Source organism: Protopterus annectens, chromosome 15.part0 (assembly GCF_019279795.1).
Source record: "Protopterus annectens isolate FY-2018-M chromosome 15.part0, PAN1.0, whole genome shotgun sequence".
Taxonomy (NCBI): domain Eukaryota; kingdom Metazoa; phylum Chordata; order Ceratodontiformes; family Protopteridae; genus Protopterus; species Protopterus annectens.
Window position 1 is genome coordinate 706,908,455 of NC_056749.1, and position 20,030 is coordinate 706,928,484.

The 20,030-nt window shown below is 43.8% G+C and overlaps 1 protein-coding gene across 1 annotated transcript in view; it reads right to left on the reverse strand.

Annotated features, from left to right (window-relative positions):
- The window catches only part of SLC9A6 (solute carrier family 9 member A6), a 2,005,079-nt gene that overhangs the window by 355,977 nt on the left and 1,629,072 nt on the right, over nt 1–20,030 (reverse strand). The window contains exon 10 of the mRNA XM_044057306.1: nt 10,906–11,019. Coding sequence (XP_043913241.1) covers nt 10,906–11,019 — 114 coding nt within the window. The remainder of the gene's footprint in view (nt 1–10,905; nt 11,020–20,030) is intronic.

A 20,030-nucleotide genomic window follows, 5' to 3' on the forward strand; every position in this document is an offset into this window, starting at 1 on the left:
CACCCAGTTCGGGTTTGTAAAAGGCAGATCAGGTCTCCTAAACCAGATAAAACTTCACTGAAGCAGTTACCAAAGCCATAGTTGAGGGTAAGGTGGTTCACACAGTCTATCTAGATCTCGCCAAAGCTTATGACACCATATCCCACTCTGGAATTATAGATAAACTCACTGGCTCACTGACAGAACCCACACTGTGAAAGTAGCAGACTCCAAATCCGACTTCAGACCAGTGACAAGTGGAGTACCACAGGGTTCAGTCGTGGGTCCTCTCCTGTTCGGTATCTACTTTTCTGAAGTACAGGCTAACACAGAAGGTCTTTGGCTAACGAAGTTCGCAGATGACTGCAAACTAGGAGCCATAATTTAAACTCCTAACGATGTGGACATCCTACAAAAGGGCCTCATCTGAGACAGATGCCTGGTGTCAAAGCCATGGCCTCAAGCTCAATGCCAAAAAGTGCATTGTCATCCCCTTTGGTAAAAATTCTGTACCCATGAGCTACCACATAGGTGGTAGTCTACTTAACACCGAAAGTGTGATAAGAGACCTTGGGACACAGGTGGACAGTAGTCTCTCCTTTGGTAATCACATTGCCTCAGTAGTCAAGAAATCCTTCTATGTGGCACAACTCATCACAAAAGGTTTCTCATCCAGGAAAAAAATTGGTCATTGTTCCCCGCTACTCGTCACTCATTAGACCCATTATAGAGTACAGTGCCCCTTTTGGTATGTACCTCACAAGACATCTACAACTGGAAAGGCTGCAGAAATACCTCACAAAGAGGATTACTGGCCTCAAACAGATGCCCTACGCAGACCATCTAAAAAAACTCCAGCTTTACTCCGTCACATATAGCCTACTCAGAGGCGATCTCTGCCTAACATACATGTCAAACCCAGAGCTGTTGGAAATGATCCACTTAAAGAAATCCCAATCCCTCCAAGCTACACGCTCTAGGGACCTAAACCTTGTCACCAAAATAAACCGAACATGCTGGAGGGGTAGATTCCTGTTCCAGAGACTTCCCATACACTGGAACAAACTACCTAGCTATATTAAACAATGCTCCTCATTAGCACTCTTCAAGAAAAATCTTGATGACTGGATGGGAAATAGGAAATTCACCCCGGGGATCACCTCTGTGGCTCTGCTCTACCAGGGCACAGGAAAATAATTTTCTTGGGTGGCGAAAGCCAGGGTACCTTTTTGGCTAGGCTTGTATAGGCCCTAGGGCCGATAGCCTAGTACCTACCTATGAACCTATATACTTTGATTATTTTTGCCTGTCACAATTAATAATTCAATAAAGGTGTTTGAAAAAAATGGTAAGGAAAGAGCTATGACAGAGTCGTAAGGGAGGAGATATACTAACGATAGTATCTGAGAAGTCCGAAGTACGAAGGAAATTAGAAAAATAGCAATATAAAAGGAAGGATTGAAGTTAAGAGAATACTAATTAGTGACTTAGAAGAAAAAACAGAGAAATACAAACACTAGAAGCAGCAAACGAGATCGGAGGTATTTGGGAAGGTGCCTTGTGGGTAAGGGAAAAGCTCGAGAGATTTGGTCACCAAGAGCTTTAGCAACAGCCAAGTAGGATCCGATGGCTCAGATTGGAACCCAATAATTAAGGGCAGAATGAAAAACGACATCACATATAAAGATCTTCACAAACAACATGTGGCTCTTTGGGGTACAAGAAGAAAAATATACTGTAAAGACAAGAAGATGGTTCAAAAATATGGGTGATATACACCTTGCAGACATTCAATGTACAGATGAAAAAGTAATCCTGTCTGCATTACAAACTATGCACAGTACGTACATCACCAGGATGCATAAGCATAAACCAAATACAAAGTATCTACACCAGTAAAAGAAGTCCCAAGATGCAGGAAATAACTTTAGTTAAAAATGAAAATAAAATCCTGTTAAATATCTTCATCTTAAAACAACTTTCATACAGACTTCATCAGAGCCTCATTGCAATCTACCAAATCTTATAAAAGAATGAGTCACATGACAAAACCAGATAATGGGTGAATGGCCTACAAAGCTTTTTAAAGGTACCGGCTTTAAATGTAAAAAAAGGAGTTAATTCAAAGACATTAAAATGCATTAGCTATGCATACAATGAAAATAGTACAATAGAAGTTAAGTCTGTATGTCGCTAAAAATGTCACAACAACATGATAGTTCATGGGACTATATACATTAAAAACATACGCATTTAAGTGTGCTTAAAAAGCATATTTCTTACCCACAGGAAAAACTGCTGATAATCAAAATTTATTTATTTAACCCAAGTGGATTGGCCACATTTAGAGTGGCTGCCAACACAGTTCTTTGTAGGTTAGTGTTCTCACCCAGTTACCCCCTCTAGGAGACTTTTCACATTTGTCAATGACATTTTTTTTAAATTAACACACTGGAAAATGGTTGTAAAGTGTGGTGCAGTTACCCCTGTTTTTAACACAATATGCAAATAATAAGTATGCTGATAATTATCTATCACGGCAGCCTCCCTATTTTGCCTACATAAAGTGCATCACAGGACAGGCAGCTGGCTAAATATACCAACTCTGCACTTGAAGAAGGACCTGGGGATCTTAGGTTCCTGTCATGAATGCTTACTGTTATGTAAAGTTTTTCATGGATGTATTTACCACACTTACAGGCCCCATTTTACCACAGTTAGACGTTGGCCGTTCGATTCTCAGAGCGTCTACTGTGTGTCGACATGCGTGAATGGGAGTTCCTTCATTGAAGGTTGTGCATTAGGCCCGGCAAGCCAGCACGTAAAAATCTACTGCCAATCATTAGCGGACCGGAGTTCCGCTGTGGCGACCGCTAACCGGGAAAAGCCGAAAGACACAAACAAATGTTACTTATTGGTGCCATAACTTCTTTTACTGCTTTTTTTAGTTATTCTCAACAATCCTTTTAATGTAATTTTTTGATATATACATCTGTTCCTATAACTCAGATTCTGCTGGTTGACATAGCTAGTAGCAAAAGAGCTACTGTCTGGGTGAGAAACATTACGGGTGCTAAAGAAGGTGACCGAAATGAGAACCTGGGTAAGATTTTCTAAGCCAAAATTCAAGTCCTTTCCAGAACATACACTTTTTTTCTTCTCGGTCTTAGGTGCAACACCCCACTTGAGGAACTACTTAAGTAGAGGCAATGATGCCAGGGAATCCACATATATGTAGCTGCAACAACTAATAAATGCACCTCATTGAAACATAAGCCAACCCTGACCCGTACAACTTTGCCATGTACTGCAGGATCAGTGGCACTTTTGCTAAACTAGGGTCCTAATTCCTCTTCTGGCAGCAAATGCTGTATCAGTTTTACTTAGCTAGGTAACACTGCCTCATAGCAGGTTTCCTAGCCTCAATCATGGTGCTAAGCATGTTCTCTCAAAATCGCTGGCCTCTCTTCTTTCAATTTTTGGATCACCCTGGGGATGAGAGAATAGGCAAATGTTAACAAACCTGCCTAGCTGAAGAAAAATGCATTCACTGCCTAAGTTGCTGCATGCAGAAGTCTACACCACCAATTCTTTATCTGTCTGATGCTCTGAAAAGCAAACAAGTTTATTTCTGGTACATCCCAACTGTAGACTAGAATAAATACACCCGTCTGGCAACCATTCCAGGTGATATGCTTCTACTTTGCTCAACTGATCAGCAAGGGCACTTCAGTGGGAAGGAATGTAGGAGGCCCTTAAATGAATGTCTGAGGCTAAGGTAATCTCCCAAGCTTTCATTACCAGCCTGCAAACAGGATAGGAATGAACTCTTCTCTGTATATAAATAAAAACATATATTTTGTAACAAAGCATAGTCTATTCAGTGATAAATTGATTAATTTACTTGGATAGTATGGTCAGTTTTTACTAAAAGAAAAAAAAATTAAATTACTTAATAATACCCCTTTGACTTTTTATAAACGTGGACACAGCTTAGGGGATATGCTTGTTCATAAGAGGTTTTATTCTTCCCATTATCCAAATATCTACAGTTTTTAATAACCCCTTGGTGGGTACCTTTCCTTGTGGTAAATGTAGATGCAGATATATTGGTGAGTACCTTTACTTGTGTTAAATGTTGTAGTTGTAGATATATTGTACACTACTTTCAAAAAATAAATAATTTAATGTTTAATTCTACTAAAAGATTTTTGTGTATTACAGAGGGCATTATTTATGTTCTTAAATGTCCTTGTAATTTATTTTATAAGTGAGAGTAAAACAGCCTTTAAATGTAGACTACTGGAACATATTAGGATTATTAAAAAACAACAAATTGTAAGTCCCATAGCTTTACATTTTAAACATCACCAAAGTGATGCATCATTATTACAAGATACTATTTTGAAACAAGTGGTTAAATTTGGTGAGAAGAGACTACGTATATTTTGAAATATGGCATTTTAACACCTTTTGGTTTAAATATGGAATGCTTGTTTGTTTGTGTCTTTCGGCTTTTCCCGGTCCGCTAATGATTGGCAGTTGATTTTTACGTACCAGCTTGCCAGGCCTGGCGCACAACCTTCAACGAAGTTACGCCCATTCACGCATGTCTCCACGCAGAAGACGCTCTAGCTGAGAATCGAACTGGACAGCATCTTACTGTGAGGCGACAAATTTGAAAATATTTAATCTAATTTGCTTTTTAAATTGTTTGAGTGTAACTGATTAATTTTGTAAGGTTTTGTATATAAACTGTTCCTTAAGATTTTGTTTTCTTTCAATTAAAGGGCTTTTGTTGAGGCACTAGAATACATTTAAACTCATTTTTTGTGTCTGAAACCTGTTGTACTTGCATCTTTAACTTATTTATTTTAGTCGTTAATATTTCTTTAGCTGTCTTTTTTTTTTTTTTTTTTTTTTTTTGAGCAACAAAGTTTATTTCTGGTACATCCCATCTGTACACTAGAATAAATACACCCCCGTCCAGCAACCATTCAAGGTGATCTGCTTCTATTCTGCTCAAATGATCAGCAAGGACATTCTAGTGGGAAGGAATGTAGGACACCCTTAAATGAATGTCTGACGCTAAGGTCATCTCTCAAGCTTTCACTGCCAGCCTGCAAACAGGATAGGAATGAGTTACTCTCTGTTTATGTACCACATTATAATGGTACTCTCCATAATAAATTGTACAAATCTCAGCTTCCAAGTGTGTCTGAGGACCACAACAACTTGAACCACCACCAATATCTCCTTTATTCTAATATGTCTCTTGTGTTGCCTACTGTCTCAGGTGCCTTGAACACTGACTTTCCAAGACTGGGCTCCCCAGTCCATATCTGAGGCATTTGTTCAGAAGTATCTCCTAATTCTGCTGTGCCCACAATATACACTCCTGCCTTATGCAAGGCAGCAAAAGAACATCACCTCTACAAAATGATCATGCTGAAGTCAAACACCTAGGGATATTACTGCAGTTTCCTATTGTGAAGTCTTACTAGTGGGGCTATGACAACTGGGGTGTTTGTTTCTGTAACATCTTAGACAATAGGGGATGAAACAATTACATTGTAGAATGTCCCCCTTTTCCTCCAGTTTTCTGAACATTCCACTTGAACATCAAGTTCACAGATCAAGTCCTTATTCAAGGAGCATTAAAAAGTTACACCCTGATGTATCACCAGCCAGACATGATGCTGATCTATGGAACCATAGCCACATTTGATGGCATACTTATCCACTGGTGAAACTGTCTGGGTTAATTTCAAAAGTTCTGGCTTCAGAAAACAAACAGAAATTTCCCTTGATTTGTACTTGAGATGGGAAGGAGCACCATCCAATACCTTACCATATGGGTCTGACAGAGTGCTCTGAAGGACAGAGCTGTTGCTGCTGTACATAACTTCCTCCTAAAAGGATCCAAGATTCTACTCTTCTGGTCACTGGGAAACATTCAGTTTAGACCCTTTCACAACATCAAGAGAAACCACAGTTGGATCTGCACTGAGATTCTTGTACACATAACTACAGAGCTCTTGAACACCATACAACTGGACTGGCTTCCCAAGAGCAGAGGGAATAGAATCAAGTTCCAGGGATGCTGCAGAAAATCATCATATAATGCCTGTAGAACAACAGGAATTGTCAAAGGTTTACAGCATCCAAACCCAGAAGGTCAATATACATTTTCTGGGAACCTGATACCTTATTGGCCTTCAACTTAAAGTGATCCATCATTCAACATCACCAATGGGATGCTCTCTAAAAATGATGCACAGGACAGTGTACCCATGGTGTCAGTGTCATAACCTAAATGGGAAGACATCTGGGATATGTACACCAGTCCCCCTCCCCAACAAATCACAAGATACTCACTCCTCTGAGGGAGAAGGATCCTTTATCCTCTTATGAAGTATTATGCCTTAAGATAAGGTCCCATTTGGTCCTGCCTGCTGTCTATGAATAAAGGTCACAAAGTCTCAAGCTAGTTCAAACTATTCTTGGGAGGGAGCTGGAGGTGGAGGGGGAATGCAGGCAGTGGGAAGAAGCGGATACCTGGAAAGTTGACCTCTGGTTCTTCAGTTTGAAATACGTGGCAACCTCAAAGGCCTGGGTAAACAAACAAGCATCCCAGATTTTGACTATGCAACTACAAATATCCTTGCACAAGAGATCCAAGGGAATACAGTCTTCACTCTCAGTAACTATACTTTGGGTGGGTGCTAGACTCAGACACCCATGGTAAGAATCCCAGGCCAGCTGGCTGCAAACAGGACAGACAATGAAGTGATGGGCTGCAAAATTGACTCATTGGGTATTGCTCTCTTGAGCCTAAGGAGATTCCCAGGGGTCATATCAATAGTCCTATCTCTCAGTGTTTCTTCTACCAGGGGAGCTTCTCCAAAAACTACTTTTTCTTGGATGGACAACTAAGAGAGGCACTTGAAAAAATAGAAGGGTAATGTCTCAATCCTATTCTTATCCAAATAGTTTTGGAGAGCAAGCTCCTTTTGCCTTGGCGTCTCCTTGTTAAACTTACTGCAGCAGGTCAGCCAGATCTCTAGCAAAGCACTCAGGCAGGATGCCAGCATACTCATTTTGGGGGCAGGACAGAGAATGACACCTAAATGGAACATTAAGTGTTACATCTGTGGAGCATGGGTCTGCCAAGCACATGCTGCCCTTATGCAAGTGCACTGGCTGACAAAAATCAACCTACAGAGGTACATCTCCCGCAGCAGGCAGCATAGAGAATATTAACAGTACCATGCTGGGGTGGGGGATCAGATCTAAGGGAGGGTGATGTCACCCTCACTGGACCTGGAAGCAGGCCAACTCCTTACCATCTGAATCTCATTATGGCGGGGCCCATCTACTCCTAGCTCAGGTACACCTAGTAATCACCCTCAAAGGACTGAATGGGCCAGATGGCATCAGGCAGGTCTGTTCAGAAAAGCAAGCAAAAACATATCACAGGTGACACTGTGATCACGCACAAGACAGAAAATGCACTTAGTGTGACAATCTTTATGCAGAACCTGTTTATTCCAACTGTATTTATTAACCTTTTTTTGGCTAGACATATCCTAATGACATGCGAGACCATCTGACGCAGACTCACAGTAAGCACAAATTCACAGCTATTACAGGATAAAAATGCAGTCCAAATCATATTTGGCAAGAAGCATCTAAAATAATGTGTCCAGACTTCAAATTTATACTGGGAAAGTGGACATTTGCCAGGCTGGGATGTGAAAGGGTGTAATGCTCTGGAGGGCTGGGCAGAAGTTTGTCATTCACTGGCAGCAGTCACAATGGTTACGAATACTGAACATCTAGAAAGACCTGGGGAAGCCACTGAGACAGACAAAGAGATTGATATTAGCAAGATAAGAAGTGCTCACAGTCCACAGGAAAAACAAAGGCATTCTGAAGAGGTAGTGAGGCTGTCCTGTCAAGTTAAGTTTCTAAAGTTATTTTCTATTTCTGAGAATCACTTTACTACACTCTCTATATAGGGGACACCTGTGGATGTTGTGAATGTCTTAGTATATGCACTGTGTATGGCTGTCGGCCAGAGGAATCTTCCTGCCACAGGAACACTTGTGGAATGAATACTGCAACATCTTACATGACCTATGGATGAGCTTAGCCAAAAAAAAAAAAAAAAAAAAAAAAACATTGTTCCTGTCAGAAAACATTATTAAAAAATTAGACCAAACTATAAATCATATATACCAAGGACCAAACACAGCAGAGATAAAAATAAAAAACAAAAAAGTTTATTAACAGGTCAGTGCTTTTGTGCTCAGAAACAAGCACTTCATCATTAAAAAAGTCAGAAGAGGCTGTAATAAAGGAAATCTGTTTTTTTTTTTTAATTCACAGATTTGTGGGGAGGGGGAAATTTTAAATCTCAAAAACAGACCAGGCACATTTTTCTTCATGCAACTTAAAGCACGGCAAAGAAAATCTGGAGGGTTGCTAGGAACACTCCAATGTTTGATGGATAGCAACAGAGTGGCAAGCTTGGGGATGTTTTATGTTATGGGTCGTTCTGTCTGCAACATCAGTTCTGAATTTCTGCAGGATGAATCTTCTCTTATGAAATTTGTTTCTGGCTCTCCAGACATTTGCCCATCTCAAGACAATCTCAGACCAAGCAATTTATACTTCAATACTGTGCAAGGGACAGCCACCTGCTTCTCTTGGCTTGATCATTGCAGTAAATCCTGTTACTCCTCCAGATTTCTTGAGAAAAATGTCAAATGTAACTGACAGTGCTAGAAAACCTTTCAGTTAGTTACACGTATGCAAACACATGGAAAAAGCTATGTACTTCAGAAATAAGTTCCCAGTTCCTCCTCAGCTAATGGCTTACTCCTAGATTCACAGGTGAATATTAGGCTAACTCCCTTGAAGGGACATTTTAAAGCATAGCTAATAAACCTGAGGTCAGAATCAAACCCTGAACACTGCGTCTACAAGACAAAAATCTTAACCATTTTGCCAAACCCTTTTTTTGTTCTCATTTGTATCCTCCCATAGCACCCCACCACAGTGCCCTACATCCATCACAACATCTACCAGCCTTCACCAATCCCCCCTGGACTTTATTCCATATGGGCTGGGGGTGGCAATGGCACAGAACCACGGAACGCCTGGGAGGGGGTCAGGCCTTCTCACAATTTGCTGGAGGGGGGAAATTTTCAGCCATGTCCTACCCAGTTTCCTCTTTCCCCTGTGGTTTCATGGAAATGCTCAGAAGTGGGCACATTGGGGTTGCACTGATATACCGCCCATCAGCAGCAGCTCAGTCAAGGATCCCACCCTAGTGGCTATATCCCCCCTTCTTCAGACACCTCCACCAGGTATTGTGTGAGGACTGCCCTACTCAGAGTACTGTAATTCCCATCCCCAAACTGAGCTTCTAATCGAACCAGGTCAGCTGGGCTGTAATCATGGCTTTACTCTCTACACCACCCCAGTGGCTGTAAACGCACCTTGGGCTTCTGCCCGACTTGTGCTTCAGATACTCAAGTCATTCTGTACGCTTCTGACATCTCAGTGCATTATGATTTTGTAGAAGGCATGCCTTTGGCTTAGAAAAGGTCTTCCACTTTCATCCTCCAGTGCAAAACTGTTTCCAACTTGGGCCTTGAATTTTGAGATGGATATGATTATCTATAAGCTGTCTTCTGAGTCCACTGGCTTGGCTGATCTACAACAATTTCCTGGACGACTGTTTCTGACAACAAATACCAACAGTATGCAGACCATTTCTTGCCAAAAAACTATTGTTTTGCTCTATAAAGATGGGGTGCATCTCAGTCTTACCTTTGCTTCTTTCTAAAGATGGTGTATAAGCTCTAAGTCACCCAGTCTATTCATCTTTCTGTTTCATTCCCGTACATAATCCAAAAGAAACAAATGAATCCTCCATGCCATGGAAGTTAGTTAGCAGCTGTGGTTTTACTTCCACAAGGTAATCACTCAGGAATACATAGTAGCTGTTTTGGTCTTTTCCGACCAGTTAGTGAGAGCGGAGCAGTTCCTGAAAAGACCCTAATTCAAATAGATTGTTTGTAAACTGTCATCCACCATCATCTGTGAGCTAAGCAGCTCTTGGCTGATGTTATCATGGGTGAGTTCAACAGGGATGTAGCGGTTTCTTAATTGTTTCAATAATGATACTGCCCACACCGCTCCAAAGCCACTTGGCTCTCGGTGCATATTTTCACTCAGTACCAAAGTTTGGCATATCTATTCAAGAAACTGTCTTCAGCAACTTACAGTGGCCTTTCTCTGGCTCTATCCATCCCTTTTTATGGAGGTTTATGGATACTGTCTGAAATGTGATCTCTTGGAAGCCCCTTGCTGAAGACAGCTCATCTTGAGCACAGTTGGACTATTCTGGTTAACAAATGAAATAAAAGGCATTGGTTAGGGAGGTGAGCACTTTACAAGAGACAGGTTGAAATGAAACACAGAACAATGCATTAAGAAGGCACCTGTAGAAATGTCGAAGTGCCAACCCACTGAAGAAGTCCCACGTAAAAAACAGCTTATCAGGTAAATGCTTTACACATGAGAACAAGCTTGGAAATAAAGCTGTGATTTTGATCTTGGTATCAACTCATCACACTTAAAGAAAAAAGTCCTAAAGTTATACAAGTTATTTATCACTTCAAGACAATGGTGTGGACTGGAATATCTTTTTTCCCAGCTCCTAATGAACAGCTAAACTGTTTCAAATGTTTACTCATCTTTTAACAATTAATCTTAATAATAATTAGTTCTTTGCATAAATTCAAACTGTGATAAGAATTTCTGTTAGAAACCTATTTTAAAAAGATATCCATTGAAAAATGGAAGAAAATTATTACACATTAACAGGACTTCTCGGCAAGCATTCAAGGATACAAAACCTCCCACAATGAATGTTGGGTTGAATACATGATTCTGGAAGGTGAACAGTGTCAATCCCATGTAGGAAAAAATGAAGTTTTCAGCCAGGAAATTCAAAAGTTCAAACAGCTGAAAGAAAAAATATAAAGCAGTCTAATTAATTACACAGAACCTGCACTAAATAACAGCATCAGAACTTAAGCAGTTTTAATGCATACAGGTAAAACTACTTCACATTCATCATTACAACCATAAGAGACAATGCTGCAAAACAAAGCAATTTTCAGCTTTATGCTTTAGAAATTTTAAGTCTCTGAAATGAAAGTACCGCAAAACTGAAACGAATTTCCTCCAACAGACTCCGAAAAGATCTAAGTTCAGCTGAATTCTCGGCAGAGTTTACACTAACATATCGAACACCTATTTTAATAAATGTTACCAAAGTTAAAAATGGTGTGAAAGTGGATACATTTAATTGTCAACTACATACATGGTAGGTGCAAGTTTCAAGCTCTGAGTCATATTTATGCATACATGCCTGTGCAAATAGCAGATATGTGATGGAGTACAGTAGGTGTACTCATCATTATTGGTGATATATGTTCCATAGGTTGATATCCTGTGACACCAGCTGTCAATATATAAACATAATCATTCTGTAAGGTCAAGTTTTTGAATAATCAGTCATGCATGCAGATAAAATACTTTGCTCACTAGAGACACAAGATTGAACCTTGCATGATATTTTCATAAGTAGATTCCATTTTAAATTAGGAGTATGTTTCACATAGATAATTACTACTATTGTATGACAGAATAAAGCAATGCTTACATAACTGTATTTTCCATATGAGCGCATTCTAGCTAAAGCCTTTGCTGCTACTATAGTGCCTTTTTGAGAAGGAGTTCAATCTGATGAACATTCCAACCTAGCAAATTCTAATTTGGAATACATTAATGTGGCCATACTTGGTGCCAGGATTCTTAAAAAAATGCCCAAACATGAGGTTCTCCTGCAACTTGAACACATTCATACATATGTAGTGAGAGAGACATGGTTTCAGAGCAATGAAAGCATTTCCTCTATTCATAGGTACAATGCCCATCATATTTTAAGACCTACTGTCAATTTTGGAGGAGTATCGGTATTTGTCAAGGATATCACCTCCTCATGAGAGATTCCTTGGGGCACCACATCTGAATTCCTAGAAGGCCAAAACACCAAAAAAAAGACAAATTACCACTTCATAGTGTAGAATATGAACAACCAAAGCATGTGTTTGAGGGAATTGAGTATGTGACAGTCTACATGTATTAAGATGTACTGTGTACTGTGAACTTTGAATGAACTATGAGCAATGGAAAAATACTTATAAAACAAGAGTCTGCTTGAAAACAGGAAATGTGCCTTTTCTTGGAAGTGTATCCGATTTTCTTTCTCTGCCTAGTGATATGATGATGTGAATTGCCTTATGTTTACGGGCAAACCTTTGGTTAATTGCCCTGTATAATGATCTAACTGGTTCTTTTTTATTTTTTGTACTGTCAGCAATATCATCAGTATATAAAAGCTTGTGTATTCTTTTGTTCTGGGAGTCTTCCTGGTGCTTTCCATGAGGCTCCCACACGTGTGTACTGTAGTTAATAAATACCACTGAAAGAGAGAAAGAACTGTATTTGTTTTCATTTTCAAGGTAATGTGTAATGTAACAACTGGTGCCGTTTACTCGGATCTGAATTAAGAACAAGCTGCAGCAGTCAGGAACTGAACGAAATACTGCTAAACAAAAGGGCCCATAACAGACTTTTCTGTTTCTGCAGTGTTTCTTTCATTTTTCTGCACCTGTCTGCTTTAAAGATTTGCAAATAATTTTTTTTATGCAGAAAATACTATGATTTCTCTCATTCAGTTGTTTTGAGTTAAGTGGCATGCATTTCTTTTCTGCTATTCAATGTGCAGTATGAGTGTAGGTTAATAAGAAAATACTGGCGACATACGTATGAAAGGAGGTATGATAGTGGGGTAAACAAGATGTTTATATAACACCTTAGCTAAACCTGTATTACACAAATATAGCTCTATTTGAGTGAAAATGGAAGCGAGTGCGGGAAAAATAAATGAGCCAGAAAGAGGTACACCAGCTGGTTATATGTTTTACCGTGTGTCCCGGGACAGTTGCATGTTTTTAAATCAGTGGATCGCCCTTACTAAAAATGATGGTGACGTTGCTTTTCCGGAAAATGGTAGTTTTAATAAAGATATTTTGACTAACTTGCGAAAGAAATTAAAAAAGAAAGGAAAAATAAAGAAGTTATGTACTCACCATAACGTTCCATCTGAGTAGGTACTTCATTTGTCTGCAACCTGTGGGTATCGGATCCGACCTCTGATCCGAGCCGGCAGCTTTCCAAGCTCCTAGCTCCTCTCCCCTACCCATAATCCCCTGCTACCAACCATATTACCTCAGATCGTTTTTTTTTTGCCTCACCAACCTGGTAACACAAAAATCAACTGTAAAGGTGATCAGAAAATCCCGAAAGGTTCGGGGGTGGCAGGGGGGGGGGTCGGTTGCAGACAAATGAAGTACCTACTCAGATGGAACGTTATGGTGAGTACATAACTTCTTTATCTGAAGTAGTTACTTCATTTGCTCTGCAACCTGTGGGACAGAGTCCCCAGCTACCTTATAAGAACCTGGGTGGTCCTTACGGAAGGATATTCCGAAGCACCACAAAGCCAAAAGAAGCCCTACTCCTCGAAATCACATCGTTTATAATGAGAAATGAACGTATGAGAAGAGGACCAAGTAGCTGCTGAACATATGTCGTCCACTGGAACCCTAGACCAAAAAGCTGTTGAGGTGGCTACAGATCTTGAAGAATGAGCACGGATGCCAACCGGGGCTGGCTTGCCAGACGAGATGCACCCCCGAATAATACACTGACAGATCCAATTTGCTACAGTCACTTTGGAAATGGCTTTGCCCATGGCTGATTTTGCATAAGAGACAAACAACTGGTCCGACTTGCGAAACTCTCTAGTCCTATGTAAGTAGAAGCGCAGCTATCTGTGTACATCCAATTTGCGCAATGTGTATTCTCCTTTGTTCTGAAATTTTGGAAAAAACACTGGTAGATTTATCGATTGATTTATATTTGCTTCTGAAGCAACCTTAGGCAAGAAAGACGGGTTAGTCCTGAGGGACACTCTATCTTTGTGAAAGATAAGGTAAGGAGGTTTCATACACAAGGCTTGCAGTTCTGAAACCCTTTTGGTCGAAGTAATAGCCACTAAGAAGGCCGTTTTCCATGACAAGAACTTCAACGGAACCGAGGCCGCAGGTTCGAAAGGTGGACTCGTCAAGGCTTGCAAGACCAGAGTGAGATCCCATGGGGGAACCACAGACTTTATCGGTGGATTTAAAAGAAAGATGCCTCGTAAGAAGGTTTTGCACAACTTTGTAGATGCTAAAGAACCTATGCTGTCCCCCACATGAAAATGGGAGATGGCCACCAACTGCACCTTAACCGTAGAAGCACTTGCTCCCTGCCGAAAAATCAACGAGAGGAAGTCCAGAATGGTCGGAATAGGGACAGTAAATGGGTGCAAGCCCTTGTCTTTGGCCCAAATGGAAAAACGTTTCCATTTACTGTTATAAAGTTTTCTGGTAGACGGCTTATGAGCCGCAACCAGAATGGCCTTAATGGGAGATGGGATACCGGGAGTCCTGGCCATTACTGGAACTGGATCAGCCAAGCTGCAAGCTTGAGGTTGACCAGGTTCGGGGTTGGGCAACCCTTGGGATGCAAAATCAGGTATGGACTGGGATCCAGAATCCACGGAGGAGACACACTGTGAGACCGCAGTAAAGGGAACCAGATCTGTCGAGGCCAGAATAGGGCTATGAGGATAACTCTGCTCCCCAACCGACAGGCTTTCTGAATGAATTTCATCATGAGTGGAAGGGGGGGATAAGCATAAAGGAGCCTGGGAGGCCAAGCATGGACTAGAGCGTCTCTGGGGGTCTCCCCTCTGGGGGGAATTATTGCAATGTACTCTCTGCATTTTGTGTTTAAAGGAGAAGCAAAAAGATCACAGCGAGGCCGACCCCATTTGTGGAAGATCTGCTTCGCAACAGATGGATTCAGAGACCACTCGTACGGAGTGAGAAGCACCCGACTTAGCTTGTCCGCTAATATGTTGGACCGTCCCTGGATGTGCGTTGCTACCAGAAAGCGGTTGGTGGAGATCACCCATTCCCAAATTCTCATGGCCTCTCGACACAGGGGATAGGATCTGGTTCCTCCCTGTTTGTTTATATACCAGATTACAGACATGTTGTCTGTCTGGATCGCAATAGTCCCCAGGGGAAGAAGGTCGTGGAGAGCTTGCAACGCCAAAAGCACCGCCCTCATCTCTAGGACACTGATATGCAATGCGGTCTCTAGGGAAGTCCACGTGCCTTGAATGGATCTACCTGAACAATGCCCCCCCCCACCCGAGGCGAGAAGCGTCCGTGGTCAACGTGGCTTCGACCGGGAGAATCACAAAAGGCCTTTCTTCTCTGAGTTCCCATGCATGTAACCACCAAAGAAGGGAGTCCCTGCAAACTCTGCTCAGCGGTATCGGCGTGTTCAATGGGTGGAACGAGAGGGACCACTGGACTTGAAGGGTCCATTGTAATATTCTCATTCGCAGATGGGCATGGAGGGAAAGACCTATCGCTGCTGACATAGACCCCAGTGCCCTCAGGACTAACTTCGCTGGAGGAGTAGGACTCCGGAGAAGGGCTAACACCTGATACGACAAGCTGTTCAGTCTGACTGACGTTAGAGTAGCTCGGGAGATTCGAGTATCCAACCTGGCCCCTATGAATTCTAGGGCTTGAGTGGGGCACAGGCAGGACTTCTGCCGGTTCACTGAAATGCCTAGGTTGTGGACTAGAGTCAGTGCATAATCTCTCGCCACAGAGAGTTGATGCCTGTTGGTCGCGGTAAGGAGCCAGTCGTCTAGGTACGGGAAGACCTGAATGCCCTGAAGTCTCAGGTGGGCTGCAACCACCGCCATGACCTTGGTGAACACCCTGGGGGGCTGAGGTGAGGCCGAATGGAAGAACCCTGAACTGATAATGACTGGCTCCAAGCCGGAAGGGGGGAAACCTCCTGGATAGTCTGTCCATCAAGATGTGGTAGTACACATCCTTGAGGTCTATGGAGCACATCCAGTCGTTTTCCCACAGAAGGGGGAGAACAGATTGAAGAGTGACCATCCGGAACTTTTCCTTGGGTATGAACAGGTTCAGAGTGGAAAGGTCTAAGATGGGTCTGAGGTCCCCGGTTTTCTTTGGCACAAAAAAGAACCTCAAGTAATAACCCAATCCGGACTGATCTGGGAGGACGGGCTGGATGGCTCTTTCTTAGCAGCTTCAAAATCTCTGAAGCCGCTGCCTCCCTCTGATCGGGTGGGACATCGGGGAGGCATCTGGTTTTGGGGGGAAGATTTAGGAATGGAATAGAATAACCTCTGGAAATGATACGGAGCACCCATCGATCCATTGTAAGGGACTCCCAGTTTGACAGGTGCTCCATCAACTTCCCCCCGACTGCCTCCAGAGAGGGACAGTCGGGCAAGCCCTCAGGGCTGTTGCACGGGTCTGTCCAAGAAAGGTTCTCTAGACCCAAAATTACGCGGCCCCCCTCTGCCTCTGGGCCGGCGTCCACCTTGTCCTCCTCTGCCTCTAGAGGATGAGTGGTCCGCAGCTGGATGGGATTGCTGAGACTTGCGGAACCACAGCTTCTTTTGTCCCCTCTGATTCCTGGAGAAGGATCTTTGGGGACTAGAGAAGCAGACTCCGACGGCAGACAGCGTCTTCCCGTCCCTTTCGCTTTGGACCAATGTATCGCGAACGGTCTTGCCGAAAAGAGCAGAACCGTCAAAGGGGGTGTTCGCGAAGGACACCTTGAAGGGATCCGCGAAGTCGCAAAGACAGAGCCAGGCATGACGTTGTAAGACGACCCCTGCTCCGCTGGCTCTAGCGACTCCCTCTGAAGCATGGACGTAATAGACGTATTAGAGATGGATTTCAGAGTGGCCATTCGTGTCGTAAACACATTTAAACACATTCTTGTCTCCGACCGACATGGACTCCGGGGGGGCTGCAGCGTATTCCTTGATCAAGTCTCGCTGTAACCTGATGGTATGTGCCATATAGTTCAGCGCCCTTATGGAAAAGGTCACTGAAGCAAACATTCGCTTCCCAATCTGGTCCAACGCTCGAGATTCTTTATCTGGCGGGTGGACCAAAGAACTCTCCTGCAAGAGTTCTTTCTTGGTGGTCACCACCAACATGGCATCAACGGGGGTTCCTTTGGCCCAGGACTGTCTATCTGTGGGGGGACTTAGGACTTTATCGGGATGCCTAGGGATTGGCTCCACGGTGTCGGGCTCCTTCCACGCCCTGGTGGTAATTAAGTCCACCAGGGGGTCGGCTGGAGGGGACACCCAGGAGGTAGATGGGCCTGCCTCAAACGCCTCCAGGAACACGGATTCATCAAGGGAAGGTTTTTGGGCAGACCACCCCCCTCTAATACGCAACATTTCCATGATGTCTCCAAAGGAGACATCTTCAGGGAGTGACCTTGGGGAACCCTCCCTATCATCTAAGTCCGTGTCAGTGGTAACGGACTCGGGGGAGTCCAGGTGCCTTTTACACCGACATTTTAGAGGAACCTCCTCGGTGGGGCTATCCGAAGAGGGCTCGTCCATGGGTTGTTGTTCCTCCACGGGAACTAGCTGGAGGGGGGCTTGGGCAGGCTGTCCCGATGGTCGGATGATGGAAGACAGACCCTCATACAGTGGGGGTACGGGTGGATCCGAAGCCCGGACCGGGGACCTGGAGGACCTCGACAGTACCCTTTCCACTACCTCAAAAGCCGAAGGAGAATCGCCCTCGCCAGCCTCTGAGAGCAATCTCCTCGGCTCCGAGGAATGGATCGGGGTCGGAGCCGATGCAGTCGGCGCCAAGAGAGAGGTGCGCTCCGAAGCCAACAGCTCCAAAGACACAACTCCCTCGGATCCGATGCTCAGCCCTCGGCCCCGAGAGCTCGGATCCGACAAGCTCGAGGGCATAGTCAGTGCTGAAGAGACCAGCGCTATCGGCGCCGACAAATCCCTGGGTCCGAAGGGGGCCCGGATCCGATGATTGCAAGATCCGAAAACGAGTCGAAGGAGTGATCGGGGCAAACATGGGGGGCCGCACTCCCCCCCAGAAGGGGGGGAGGCAAGAGCACCCCCATCTGCATTTGAGTCTGCAAGAACCGACGCATCATCCGATCCATATCCGCTTCGGAGATGCTTCTGGTTGACTTGGAAGAGGTAGTCGAGGCGGGCCAGGAGGGCTGCCTCGATGACCTCGAGGGAGACCGATCCTCCTCCTACGGCTCCGGCGAGAAGCTAGGTGAATTGAGCCGAGAGGAGGAGGATCCGGAGACCCCCAAAGGAGACTTAGCTGCTTTAGCTGGCGGAGCCGAGGGGTGAGATTCAGCCAGCCTTTTATGGGATCTATGTCCCTCCTTATCCTTGTGCCTCTTCTCCTTAGCAGAAGAGGCACTAGTTTCCTCAGAGCTCAAACCCGAAGAGGGAGGTTGAGTCCCGGGTTGAGCTAAGGGAACAGAGGGCGCCGGGGCCGCCGAGGCAGCCGGAGCCTGAACGGTAGAGGAAGAAGAAGCTGACTCCTGGGGGAGCTTTCCCGCCAGGATCAGCTTGTTTTTCCTATCCCGAAGTGCCCGGGGGTTAAAGGTCGCACAGATCTGGCAGGCCTCTGATAGATGGGCTGCCCCCAGGCACAAAACGCACCGAGTGTGGCCATCAGCTGGGGAAAGCTTGTGGCCATACTCAGTACATTTAGAAAAAATGGCCTTAGGCCCTTCCGACATCTTAGCACTCACACACACACCCAAACACTAAGGGGGGAGGGGGAGTGACTAAAGAAAAGCTAATTAACTGCACCAAAAAATATTAAACTAGCACCAAAAGGGATAGAAAAAAGGGCTAATGCCACACACACAAGATTTAAAATTCTAGAGAGTTTATAAATCATGAACGATCTCACCCAGCCAGGAGCTCTTCAAAAAGGAAAGCTTCTTCAGCCGCGGCAAAAAATGATCTGGGGTAATATGGTTGGTAGCAGGGGATTATGGGTAGGGGGAGGAGCTAGGAGCTCGGATCTTGGAAAGCTGCCGGCTCGGATCCGAGGTCGGATCCAATACCCACAGGTTGCAGAGCAAATGAAGTAACTACTTCAGATACCAGGGTTGTGCTGGGCAGCTTTTAATGATTGGATGTGTGAGGCTAAAGAAAGGGAAAAGGACTCTGTCGTCAGTAGTCTTAAGGACAATCAACAAAAACTAAAAGAGCAGATAAAGGAACTGCGGCATACTGCAAGTAATCTAGATGTAGCAGATGGTAAACACTTAAGGGAACCACCCTTTAAGGGATTATATCCTGTACAGGAATTAAGTAAATTGCAAATAACTGAATCATCTGAGGATGATAACCCATGGTTCCCCCCACCCCCTACGGCTCCTCTACCACAACATCAGCCTTCACAGGTTCAAGACGGAGCAGTGAGCTCCACAACAGAGGGTGAAGGCCGGCGGGGAGATGAACAGACCGCTCCAGACTCTGGAAGCAGAGATCAGGCAATGGAAGGCCAGTCTAGCAGACCGATTATAGAACAACCTGGCCAAACAGATACAGGTAAACCTTCACCTAGACTAACCCGTTCTAAGACAAAAAAACAGCAAAAAAGAAAAGCACAAATGCTTTTTGACCCTAGGTCTAGCTAGCCGAAAATATATCAAAATAAAAAAGCCGTACATTTACACAAGGGTAAATATTACAAGCAATGCCCGATTGTGATTGAAGACAATGACGGCTACATTGGTCCAGACAAATCTAACCCAGATTCTGAATCGGGCACTAGCCCATCAGATGAAGGAGTATTCCCATTGAGAGAAGTCCCAAACCCAGCACATGCTAGGGATGCAGGACAACCGGCTACTGTAGTAGTACCTAGGGCGTGGTCAGCAGTTGATTTTCAAGCGATTACTAAATCACTCCTGCCTATTCGTACTAACCC